Here is a 12,574-nt window from a genome sequence, read left to right on the forward strand (position 1 = left end):
AAGCCAAACATCTTCTTTTCAAAAATGCAAATGCTGTAGTTCTGCCAAGGAGCACTACATGCCAGGGCTATGAAATGTCCCAGAGAAAGAGACGTTCATCATACAGAGCCCATCTGTGTTCGGAGTACAAACTTCTAACTGAAAAACCACAACCAACGTGCAAGCACTGTGCTGTTCCAGGGACCTTAACCTAGATGCCACTGCCTGTTTCATAAGGAGCAACTCTCTTGAGAACTGGCTAGGTAGAAAAATTACATTGGAGAACAAGCTCCACGTTGTGCTCTGCTTCTGCTACTCAAAATCCATCAGAGTATCAGCAACTGAAACAGTGATCAGCTCTTCCCTCTCAAATAGAAAGAGAGAAAATAAGCCTACAGAAAAAATAAGCATCAGATAGTCTCTGTTGTGATGCCTGTACCTAGCTGGATATTAGGTATCTAAGCATGAACACTTACAGGTAAGTGTTTAACCGTGCAAAAGAATTAGCAAACTGATCATGTCAGTCACTGATAACTGAATACAAACCCAGCATTTTTCCATCAGCAGCTGTAGTCATCTGCATGCTACAGAAGCAGCCTTTCTCAGGCTACTGACCAATGGAAAAATAATTGGCTACCAGGTGTGTCAAGAGGGATTCTGCGAACACTAATGCAATGGAGAACATCCTTCATTGATAAGGTTCCCATCCTTATCCCTAGTGATCTTCAAGTGTACACTTCCTAGACTGGTACAGGGCAAATCCAAGAGCCTATTCTGTTCTAGCGTATCAGTCAGAAGCTGCAGGCCCATCCTCAGACTGATGTTCTAGCACAGTTTTCAATTTCAAATACTGTGTTGAACTACAGGAGTCAGGAGGTGTTCCAAGCTTCTGATGAAGAAGAGCTGAAACACTGTCCCAGCCCATGTAGCTGCCAGCTACATGCAGACCATTCAGATAGGGCATTATCCTGTCTAACCATTTCAGGAACAGCCCAGATGGGAAACATCCCACTACCTTCCTGGGGTTTTGTACACAGCAGTAACTAGCACAACTGAACACCACACCTACCTACCAGCTTCAGGGAAGAGGGCTAAAAGCTGGCTTGTGTACTTCACTAGAAGCTGTTATTCTAGGTCAGAGGAAGAAGTGTGCTGTGTCAGAGGAAACCTGACACAGTTGTACTCTGCACCTAATCACACCTCTCAGTGGGATCCATCACCTTCAGGTGTCTGCAAAACCAGTTTGTGTTCTTGCAGACTCTAAGGGAAAACATTCTCTGTCCTTTCCTATGGCAGAAACATACATCTATTGTTAGCAAGGGATTTGTTGTCACTGACATCTAAGTGCAAGTAGACTAGTCCATCTTTCAGACTTTAGGAAAAAAAAAACCTCTTGAAACACAGTGACAGGATTCAGAGAAACAGCTCCAGGATAGAATGTAGTCTGCAGGTGATTTTTTCAGGGGCATGTGTATGTGGAAGGAGCATGGTGGTTTAATCTTAATGGCCTTCTGTTAACTTATTCAAACTTACTGTTTCCAGTTCTTTATGTGCATCCAGGGCAGTGGATTCCCTGTCAGATTTCTCTTCCACTTTCTTCAAAATATTCTGCAGGGGAGGAAAGGCTGTGTTAATGCTGATCCCAATGTGAGAGCACAGAAAGGTCTTTGCTAGCCTACAAATTACTTCTGGCCATCAGCCTAATTACAGTAAAGGTAACAGAGTACAGTGACTCTCACCTCTTAGTTCCTCTTTCTCATTAAAACCTGTTCCCATCTGACCTTATATGCAAGAGAAATACAACAGGCAGATTCTTATTTTATAAAAATAAATTAATAAGTAACTAGAGCTGGCACTAACAGACAGTGTTATTGGTAATCCCAGTGGGTTCAGACCATTTGGGACTGAGCTGCTTCCTCATCCCTAGAAGCATGTTCTCCAGCAGTGTTTAGATAAGATGGCAAAGCACAGGAAGAAAATGGCTGACAGTCTGGCCCAAGCCACAACAGTGTAGCATCCCTATGTCATCCAGCTGTTCTGCATTTGTGTGTCATCATCCTAACCATCAAGCAGCTGGGTTAATGGACTGTTGCTACCCCTTCTGGCAGCTAAACAAAGTTCCTCCTCAACTCTTTCACTCAGTAAAAGCTATCTGGCAAATTCTACACTAATTTGGGGATGGACTCTGAGTGACTGAAATCCTTTTCCCATAGTTATGGAGAATGTCTGATTCTGTGGAAAGGCTTCATTAAGTTGTAGGGTCAATTGTGGCTGTATCTAAGCCCCATTCACAGCTGCTGGAAAGGAAAATTCCAGGAGTGATCCAGAAGACCTTTGTGAGAGAGAGAAGAGCAAAACTCTACCTGCACTAGCAGCTTGAGCCGAGTGATCCTTTGAAATGGCAGAATCAGGAAGGAAGAAAAGGACAGGCCTTTGCACTTGGGATCCAGCTCCAGCTGTGAGATCACTTCCCGAAAGGCTGGTTTGTCCTGCCTGAGAGGAGAGACAGAGAAACTGAGAATTTTGAGTGCTACCCTGCCTGGGACTCTGGTATACGGCTGGTGACCCAAAAGTGGTTTGGTCCCGGAGACAGCATCTGCCTGGCCTCTCCCAATAGGAGAGAAGAGGGGAGGAGGGGACTGAATGCCTCTGGGTGTATTTTAGTTTAAAACTATTTATAGTGTTGGGGGAGGGAAAAAATAGTCTTCTAATGTACAAGCCATGGCAGTGTTCATATGTGTTCATATCCAGCTCAGCAGCATACGCTGTGTGTGTAGGTGTATGTGAATGGGGTATGTGTGTCCAAGTAAATGAGTCAGAGGCATAATTATATATTTTTACACAGTTGGAACTCTGTGATAAGCTGAAATTCATACAGTTATAAGAACAAGACAAGCCACAAAGTAGCTCAAGCTTGAACATTCCTTGCTGCTTAGCTAGAGGATGGTAATCATTATCTGGCCTGAGAAGGGCAGGGGCCGTGCCCGTGCCTTCCCTGATGGTGTTTGCAGGAGATGAGGGCACAGCTGTGCAGAGCAGAGCAGTCCCGGCTGCCACAGGCAGACAAAGCTTCCTGGCAGCCACGGGCTGTTGGAGTCCTGGCTAGCCGAAACAGCGTGGATGCAGAGGTTGATAACTGTGCAAAACCTGTATTGTGCGTTCTTTAAAACATTCGAAAGAAGCCACTGGCAGTGTTCCTCCCTTCTGCAGCAGGTACCTGTGTGACAGCGTGACTCACAGCAGAATGGACCTGCGTGTGTCCGAGGAACAGTCAAATGGGGGGAACTGTGACACACCTCAGGCTTTGAGTTCAGCCAAGTGTTGCAAAATTCCTGTGCTAGCTGGGAGCCTGGGGAAGGGAGTCTGTTCTTTTCAATTTGCTTTATGTTTTCCCGCAGACAAAAGAAATGCTGCCCTCTGAATTCACACTTAGGAATACCTCATCTCCAACAGGTCCTTTTCAAGTAATCTAGCCTATTGCTGCTTTGCTTCTAAGTGTTTCGATAATGGCTGTGGGCAAACTGTTTCTATTCTGCAGCTGTATTGCTCACCTCTGACTGAAGGAAACTCTGTGGTACCCTCCTTTTGGAGAGAACAGCTGGCCAAGCTCAATAGAGGCCCCTTAAAATGCTTTTTTTCCCTCAAAAGTTTGAGAGCAGAGAAAGGAAAGGATTAGAGATTGTTACACTCGCCTGAACCAGCTGCTGCTATAGGAGAAAATACACTGCAGCATGTGCAATGGGCTGTCCTAAAAGAATCCAGGACATTGTAACTAGAGAAAAATTGATTCTCCTCCTCTGAAAGACAAGCTTGTAGGGCACTTGTTGTTTTGAGCTGGTATCAGGGAATTCCTACTGGACCAAAAGACTTGCTAAACTTGAAAAATACTACAAAAATATCTTGGATTATATCCTCAGGCCTAGGTCTGTGTGTGTAACACTAGATCTAAAAAAACCAGCTTTTTTTCCCTCCTTTTAAGAAAATCCTGTTTTCTGAAAAAGAATTAGGTATGAACTTTGGGAAGGTCAAATGCCTTGCGGAGAAGGTTGGGAAAAGCAGTGGCTGTTCTTGTCATCAGAGATCTATATTATATTCTTGGTCTTCCATCTCTTGCCTCTACTTGCAGTTTAAAAATACGTGCATTTCAGAAGCATATGGCCCTGCATGCAGCACAAATATTTCCTACAGCTGAGAAATGGTGGCTTTGAATTTACTTTCCATGTTACCTGCATCAACCCATCTGTGGCCTGTACAGTTTTACAAAACAGTCCAGCAACAAGGTCTAGAACTCACAGAAGCTGCTTGTAGGCTCTCTCCTGGTAGGTCTGGTTGGAGACGTAGGTGATATACACAGAGAAGTGATTAACTGTGTGCTGGTAGACAATATCACACACGTCCGAGATCACGATGTTCTCTTCTACCCGCTGCTCGAGGTCCAACAGGAAGCTAGATGAGAAAGTCAGCACCCATATTAATTGTGACCTATCTGTCCCAGCCAATTCCCAGGAGAAATCAGCTCCTCCATCCCTCTACAACTGCAGTTACCTAAAGCTACTGCTTTCAGTGCCCTTCAGCAGCTGACTTACCGCTCGCTGACAGCCATGACATCCAGCACATTGGAGAAGAGGATGTGTGCCTCAGACTGGTGTAAGATCTTTTTCAGACGCTCGTTCTCCATGAAGTGAGACACCAGCAGATTCAGACTCTTGTAATACGATGCTTCGGAAGTAACCAGCTCAAACATGGCCTGGAGAAAATCCCAAAGGTGGAAATCAGCAGGTACCTTCTACAGAGAGGCACACCAGGCATTAATGAGAACATCTGTGCTGCACAGCCACGGACCTTGCACCCGCCCTGCAGGCCCAGGCTGCAGGGTGAGGTAAGCCCACAATGCATTTGCCACATATTACAGGGGACAGTGACTTCAACAGGGCAGTTTTCCTCCCACAACCATCAACCCTGACCTAGAGGAAATACAGCGGTTACCGTCCAAGTGAGACTCCCTGGTCAGCCCTGGCCATACACTTTCCTGCCCCAATTCACAACAGACCAGGACAAGACATAGTAGTCCCTAACTACTACCAGAAATCATAAATAGTCTCCAAATTTCAGCCTTTGCTTATCCTGTTAGAAGAGAAAACTCTGGAGCAAAGCTTGGCTTCTTCAGACCAAGGATGTGGTCTGTGGAAGCAGAAAGACAAATTAGTGGTTTGGTTCAGAGATAAAAATCAGTTTAATGAGATGAAGATATAAAGTCTTCTACCTACTGCAAGTGCTGCAGGGACAGTCCACTGTTACCACCCAGAGATCCCCTACTCTCTGTGTACTTTTGTCTCTGTTCAGAGGTAGATACAAAAGGTGTTTATTTGCACAACTACTGAATCCATTAGTTGAAGTAAGATTAACTGAAGATTCTCACAAGAGCTTCAACACAATGAAAAGCTGTTAGATCCTTCAGGCATCTCTTGAAGGTGTATCTTGGGTTCTTTGTTGTAGGGCCCATGGCCCATACTGCCATTACTAAGAGAGGAACCTTTTGGTAGTTCAGTGAAAGTTTTGTTTCCTTGAAGCTAAAGCTGCTACAATGCTCCCCTCCTGCCCACAGCTCCTCTGTTCCAGCCTGCTGAGAGGGAGCTGGCCAGGCAGTGCGGGTGCCAGTCCCTGAGCTCTGCTGGCTCTCAGCGGCTGCAGGAGGCCAGCTAGAGTTGAGGAGGTCTGATGGAGCCACAGGTACATGCAGTGTTTTTTGTGATGTGTAGGTAGAAAAATATCTTCTAAATTAGCTGGGGGTCTGTCTTGTGGCTTGGTTGTTGTCTGTCTTTCCTCTTTAAAGAAAGGATTTGGAATTTTTCACTGATCAGTTTTTGGCCTTTTCCTGGAAATATCACTGTGCGTCACATAAGAACTCAAGGTAGAGACCTGGGTTGTGTCCCTGACACTGTGCTGCAGTCCAAGATCTGGGTGGACGGGAACAGCAAGGAGGGACTGCTACTCAATCCAGAGCTGCTAAAATAGCAGTTGAAGTGATATTTCAGCTCTTTGCAGGGTTGGTAGCCTAGGAAATGTTCCCAGTGGGCAGTTAAGTCCAACAGGTCATTTCCTGCACCAGAGGTGGAGGCTGTGCCTGCACAGCCCCCAGAAGGGAGACAGAGCAAAGCATGCAGATACAGATGAACTTAGTCAGTGACCATGGAACAGAAAGTGTTTGAGGAAGAAGAGGATGCTGGATTTTTTTTCAAGGCTAGATTCCTATGTAGAAAAGTGGAGGAGTATCGGCTCAGCTTCTCCCAGAAGCTTTACCCAGACACCTGCTGAACCTGTGAGTAAACCTCTCTCTTTCTGCATGACTGGCTCAGTCCTAAATGTAACTTTTACAGCTTTAACTGTATCTTTTAATTTGATAAATGAGAGAAGTGCAAATAGGCAAAAATACACAGGATGTGTTGGGACAGCCTGTCCCTTCCAGTTATCCTGGAGATGGACACCCCCAATCATTTTGCACTGCAGCTTTCCCGAGACTCCAAGTCAGGAATATTTTTCTGCCAAGTCTGACTGTAGAATTTGTGTATGTTTGCTGTTTGCCATAGTGGAGGGTGCCAGACCTGCAAGGGCAGGTGCAGAATGCAGGCTATACTAAAGAAATAATGAAATCCATAGTGAAAATATCTGTCTTGTTTGTTCCAATGGGGACAATAAAAAATCACTTTCTATGACACTTTTCAAGCATCCACTGCTCTTCCAGTCAAGTTTCTTGTTTTGATGCTTGAAAACCTGTGTCTTTTTTTTTTTATCTCGCATTGATAAACTGCTCAGTAATTTTCCATCATTGCCACTAATGAACACCAGATTCCTCTTCTTGTTTTAGTCTCTTTCACTTTGAAGATTATTTCAGATAACCAGCTTTTTCTCTGACTGTTTAAGCCCTGCTCTGTCCCAGCTATGATGGTGTTCCCTTCCTCAGCTATGCAGCAGAGTGTTAACTTCAACTTTCTTTCCATTTATGTACCAGTATTTCTCCCTGTGGTCAAAATAATACTCTTGCTCCACCTTTTCTGACTGAAGACATGCAAGCTCTACTAGTCCCTGTGTTTACTACAGCTTTGAAGGTAAAATGGGTCAGAAAATACAGTTTTATCCTTAAGATGTTTACTCCAGAATTTCTGCTGTCCTGTACTTCAGGAAAATTTCCCCAATTCTCCTTCATGAAGCTGAACATTTTGCATTCATCAAATTAAACCCTCACGTACAGCTCACTCTGACAGTTCACATCCAACAGGAGTAGGACTCCAGAACTGCAGGAGCAAGTAGCGCTTGTTATAGCAAGGCTGAATTCAACATCATCTCTTCAATAGCTTCTCTAGCCCTCCTTGTTTTCTGACCTTGATTCTCCTCACAAAGCAAATTCTCCACTCTATCTGTTCAACGTTCAGCCAATTTCACAGCTTTCTGGCTTTGAGAAATTTTATAATCTCTTACTGTGCTAATCCCAGAACAAGCAGGAAGAAAATTTCAGATCTGATAAACTAACAGTGGAGAAGGCACAGCACTTCAGTATGACAGCGTTGTCCCATTCTCCAACTGCTTTACTCCTCTGTTTATTTTAACAGTGAGAAGAAAATTGAGCACACTTAATGTGGAGCTCTGGGTTTTAGCAGCACAGAGATTTTTTCCCAAAACCACATACAGGTAATGAATGTAACTTAGCAGAAATGGCAAGCTTTAAAATCTACAATGCACACTTTTAAGCAAATATCTCTCCACAAAAGATTTTTCATTTTGAAGCAAAAATAAAAAGAAAAGCTTGTAATTTTTTCAGATGCCAGACTGTGTTCGTAATGCTGGCACTTGGAAGTACTGTGTTTTTCCAGGTAAACAGAACAAATCCAATATGGGATAACCAGTGCAGAAGAACACGGAAAAGCAACAAATCATTTCAGTCACCTTCAGCCCTAACACTGACACACTAACAGCCTGTGCTTGCCAGCCCAAACTACTGTATATGAACACCAAGTCCCCTCCACTAAGGATGTGAATAACACAGCCCTGCCCATCATACCCTTGGGGTGCCTTTTCAGTGTGACAGTCAAGTTACAGCCTTAGCCAGGACTGGCACTGTGTGCACAAGGTGTTTGTCAGTATGGATTATGCAAGTCTAAGTGAATTTAGCAGGGACTGCTTGCACCCTGAGAAGTTCTTCAGCACTTTGGGTACAATCCTGTGAGCCAGGGCTAAGCAGATACACTGCCACAACCATCTCATCAGAAGCAGTCCTGGTGCAGAAGTACAGTCAGACTTGCGGGATTGAGCCTTGGAATGCCCACTGCTCATACAATGCACAGCGCACACAGCCTGCCCTCTCCACTGCTGACTATGAATGCAGTGCTTTGCAGTGACAAAGAGCACTCACACTCCCCATGCTACCCAAAATAGCAACCAGTTGTAAATTGTGGTGTGACTGATGTTGTCATTGCTTGTGACAGCTACCCCCACCCACTTCTTTCACTGTCTGATGCAGTCCTGTAAGTCACAGCACATGGCTCTAAAACAGTGATGTCACCGCACTGCATGGCTAAATGCAAATATACCTGTCATTATTTTTTACTGTTTGCAATAGACTCCAAGTAACAACAATTAAATATAAGGATGTTTATCAATCTCTATCTCTTCTATTTCTATTAATGCCATCATATTCAAAACCTTACAGTTAACAGTTGAATTCTTCTAAGATTTCTGGTGGAAAGTTATGTGTCCTGATAGTAACTTCAGAAAAGGATTAATGTGCACTGGAACCAATAGCTCTTCTGTAAAAACCTCCTCATTATCCCTCTTCCTTTGTAAATTGCTCCTAACACTGAATCAGAAAAGGGAAAAGAAGTTCCTTTTGCTACAGAAATGTCCAGCAGCAACAGTATATAGAACAATTTCTGCAGTTTCACAAAAAAGAGTGAGCAGTGCTAACCAGTGCAACTCAGAAAGTACTCAACAGGGCAAGGCTTGTCTGTGACTGCTGTAAAGCTTTTAGTTTTTAAATCTGGATTATTTGGCCTAATTCACTCTCCCCTTTTTAGCAGCAACACGATTAAGAAACATTCTGCCTTCCCCCATTACCTCCTGCAGCTTGATCTCATCTGGTTGGAGGATGCTGAGGACACCACTGCTCTGGACCTCAGGAAGATCCTGCCATAAGTTGAACCTAGAGTTGGAATTTCTCAGCAAATTGATTTGTGGTGGAGCTTTGTTTTCGATTGTACTTGTGGGTTCTGCTTCAGATGGGGTTTCCTCACTGGGTGAAGTCTCCTCAGGGTCTGTCTGTGAATCCTGCAGTCGCCTGGTTTCAATCTCCTCGCGCGTAGATTTATCTCGATACTCCTGGTACAAGAGCCCTAGGAAGGAACATAACAGGTATGAGAGGTTACAACTGAACAAGATAGTAGAAAAGTATTGTGGGAAAGGACAATTGCTTTGCATTAGTTCACCTCAGCAGAGGTGAGAGAGATCCCTTCTGTGCAGAGTGAAAAGCCAATTATGGCATTCCTATTTCAGCCAGAAGTGGAAACTATAAATGGAAGGCCATTTCTAAATCTAAACTGTTGTCAACAATCTGCTCTCACAAAACATTTAGTAACACAGTCAGATGAATCTGTGATCACTCAGAAGACATAAAAGAAGTGATTTGCCAGGCTTAAATGTCTTTTAAACCTTGATTTTCTCTGTTATATTACTATGTTACAAGTTATATAGGTTGATATCTATGTTTAAATGTGTGTCTGGAAAAGTAACACTGCACACATCGAAATTACTTTAAAAAGAGGAATTTGATGGCCACAAAAATCCTTAATGAGGAAACACTGAGCTGCTGTTACTGGCATTGGACAGGTGAAGCTTTGGGACAACTAGCTACAGTTACTAGGTTTGTTTTGGTATGGACTTCATGGTTAGCCTTGGACATGCTGCTTAATATCCTGCTGTTTCCCTTCCCTGTTTCTATGATGCTTGAAGATACAAAATTAACATCCAAAAGGTACCTATTTGCTACAGCACTAAGGAACAGGCTCTGAACTCATACCATGTGGCACCACATCAATGACACCAGGTGTCTTCCAAGTTTCAATTGCTAACTTCAGGAGTGGATGAAATTGCACAGGATTTGCCCCCACTCTGATATCAACTGACAGCATGAAAAAGGTAGGAATCCTGAAGTTCATTGCCCTTCTTTAGAACATCCTTTGTCTCTCTGAGGGCTTTCAAACAGTCCCATTTCTCTTTCTGAACCATCTGTAGGACCCAGAATTTTAATTGCTTGAATATAAAATGTAATTTAGAAGACATGTAAAGGCAAGAGAGCATGAGCACATTTTGAGTCACTTTCCTCCCTTAATGAAATTGAGGAAGCCACAGTTTACATTATCTCCCTTGGTTTATACTTGAATTGCAGTGTAGCATGAATGAATAAAGAGAAAAGCCTTTGATGTTAAAAAAACCATGCTACATAATTTATTTTGTCTGAATCATTAGGGGTTAAAATTTATCTGGTCACACGTATTAATGATATTTGATCTGAGCTTCCCTGTGTTATAAGGTGAGACACAATGGGATTAAAAGTTAGTCTAGGGCGGGCAGAAATGTAGATGTTGCTGCCTATTAAATCTCTGGACCAGTTTCAATGAGGCTTTGTACCAGTCACTGCTAAAACTATATGGGAAATGTGCTGGGGAAAGGCACAGGAACAAGCACAGCATTGCTGCAGTCTGCGAGTATGTCCTGTTATCTGTTCTTCCTGGAAAGATGTTCGACACCGGATTAAAATAGCAGTAAGGGTAGCTGTGCCTAGGAAACCATATAGTCTTCTGTTAGCTTCCTACACAACACTGAGCAGAGGAGACTTCCCCTGAAGTTTTGCATGCTGCTGCCACTTATGTAATTTCTCTCTGTGTCAATTAGGTTTATATGGCTTTCCTAAGCATTTCAGGCTATTTTTCACCATCAGAGAGGATGCTGAGGATGTAGCAGGCTCCTTCAGGAATGTAGCAGAGAGCCTGCTAAATTGGAGCTGCTTTTGTCGGTACTGATCCGTATGGTCAGCCTGTGCTCAAGGGTTCTGGGTTCTTTTGCCTCATGGAGAGCAGGACAGGCTGGGAAGTAACATCCTGCAGCAGCGTGGGCATTATTTGGCTCAAGGGAAAACATGCTGGGAAACTGAAGCGTAATCTATTTTACTCAAGTTGGAGATAATTATACTTGCAGTGTCTGACTGCAAGTATACAGCCATGTTGTGCTGCTGGCTCTGCCTTGCAAGTCAGAGGATGCTTTGTGTAAGGGGGATTTAGCGTCCCTTGTGCAGATCTGAAGAGCAGCCCTTTTGAAAAGATCCTCAAGACTATTTCCCTCTTGCTTTTAAGGAAATAAAACCCAGATAATGAAAGCTGGTTTTGTTTCCAGGTTCCCTGACTGACCAGATGAGAGCTACGGAGCTGTCAGTGGCAGGCAAAGGCAAATACAGACATGGAAAGATCAGACTGATGGAAAGCATCCACCACCAGAACTCAATTGGAAATGACAGCAAGGTAACTCATTTTAAGGAGGGAGCTGAAGAGGGACTGGCTGAAGCTCTACCACAGAGAGCAATATGGGGAGAAAGCAGAAAGGTGGTACAGAAGAAAGACAAAAGACAGGTAGGTGTTTAGGGAGAAGGGTAGGAAGAAACAAGGAGGGTTGTACTAGCAAGGATAAAAGATATCCCCGCTGTCTTGGTCCTAAGGGTCTACCCATATGTTGGTAAAGAGGTTACAATGGGTAGAGAAATTATGTAGATGAGAGGGAGAGAAGCTATGCCAAAGCCTTGTCCAGATGGAACAGGAGATGGTCACAGCACAGGAGGGGTAAGAGATGAAAGGTCAAGGAACAAGGTTTTGACATGTTGAAAGGAGAACAATACCTCTGGGAACTGACTGAATGTGTAGAAAAAAAGCTGAGATCGATAGCTGAATGTGACTCGGATGATATAAATATTTAGTAAATGCTTACATTTAGCAAGTGAACAAGTACAAAATGTCAGAGACCTGTACAAGCTCCCTTCATTGCTTAATGTCCCAACTGTCCCTACTGTGACCTGGCTAAAGGCTAACCCTGTGGTCAGAGCACGAGTTTGTTATCTGCTGCCCTAAGTGTTAAGACTGATCTTCCTAAGGCATGTTTACATAATTTTTATAGTACATAACAGACATTTCCCTTTTTGTTTATTCCATTTAATTTTGCTGTCACAGTCTCCCTTTCCCAGCTCTCTCAAAACCTGGGAGGGGAATTGAAAAACTAGTTACTAATTGCGGAAATCCTCACCTTAGAGAGTTAGCAGCACTCTTAAAGTAAACGTTATTGCATTGAAAGCTATGTAAAATCTCAGGAGGCCCAGAGACGTTTTCTCTGAAATTCTCTGCTCCAGTTTCAGGCAAAGAGTCCACTAATGTCTCAAAAGCAGGAGGGAGGAAAGGGAGTGAGTGAGCTCCAGCCATTTGATGTAGCATCTCTGGTGGGGATAAACATAGCACCTCAGGTTGTCAAAACCCAGTCTCCTCCATAAAGGTGCAAGAGACCTACT

The 12,574-nt window shown here is 43.7% G+C and overlaps 1 protein-coding gene across 3 annotated transcripts in view; it reads right to left on the bottom strand.

Moving 5' to 3' along the window:
• Nucleotides 1-12,574, bottom strand: part of NGEF (neuronal guanine nucleotide exchange factor) — a 48,704-nt gene that overhangs the window by 10,177 nt on the left and 25,953 nt on the right. For all 3 annotated transcript variants that reach the window (XM_039557234.1, XM_039557235.1, XM_039557236.1), the window contains 5 exons: nt 9,088-9,362; nt 4,566-4,726; nt 4,273-4,425; nt 2,343-2,472; nt 1,513-1,587 (listed from right to left, as the gene is read on the bottom strand). In XM_039557234.1, the coding sequence (XP_039413168.1) occupies nt 1,513-1,587; nt 2,343-2,472; nt 4,273-4,425; nt 4,566-4,726; nt 9,088-9,362 (794 nt within the window). The remainder of the gene's footprint in view (nt 1-1,512; nt 1,588-2,342; nt 2,473-4,272; nt 4,426-4,565; nt 4,727-9,087; nt 9,363-12,574) is intronic.

The sequence above is a fragment of the Corvus cornix genome, chromosome 9, assembly GCF_000738735.6.
Source record: "Corvus cornix cornix isolate S_Up_H32 chromosome 9, ASM73873v5, whole genome shotgun sequence".
In the NCBI taxonomy this organism is placed as follows: domain Eukaryota; kingdom Metazoa; phylum Chordata; class Aves; order Passeriformes; family Corvidae; genus Corvus; species Corvus cornix.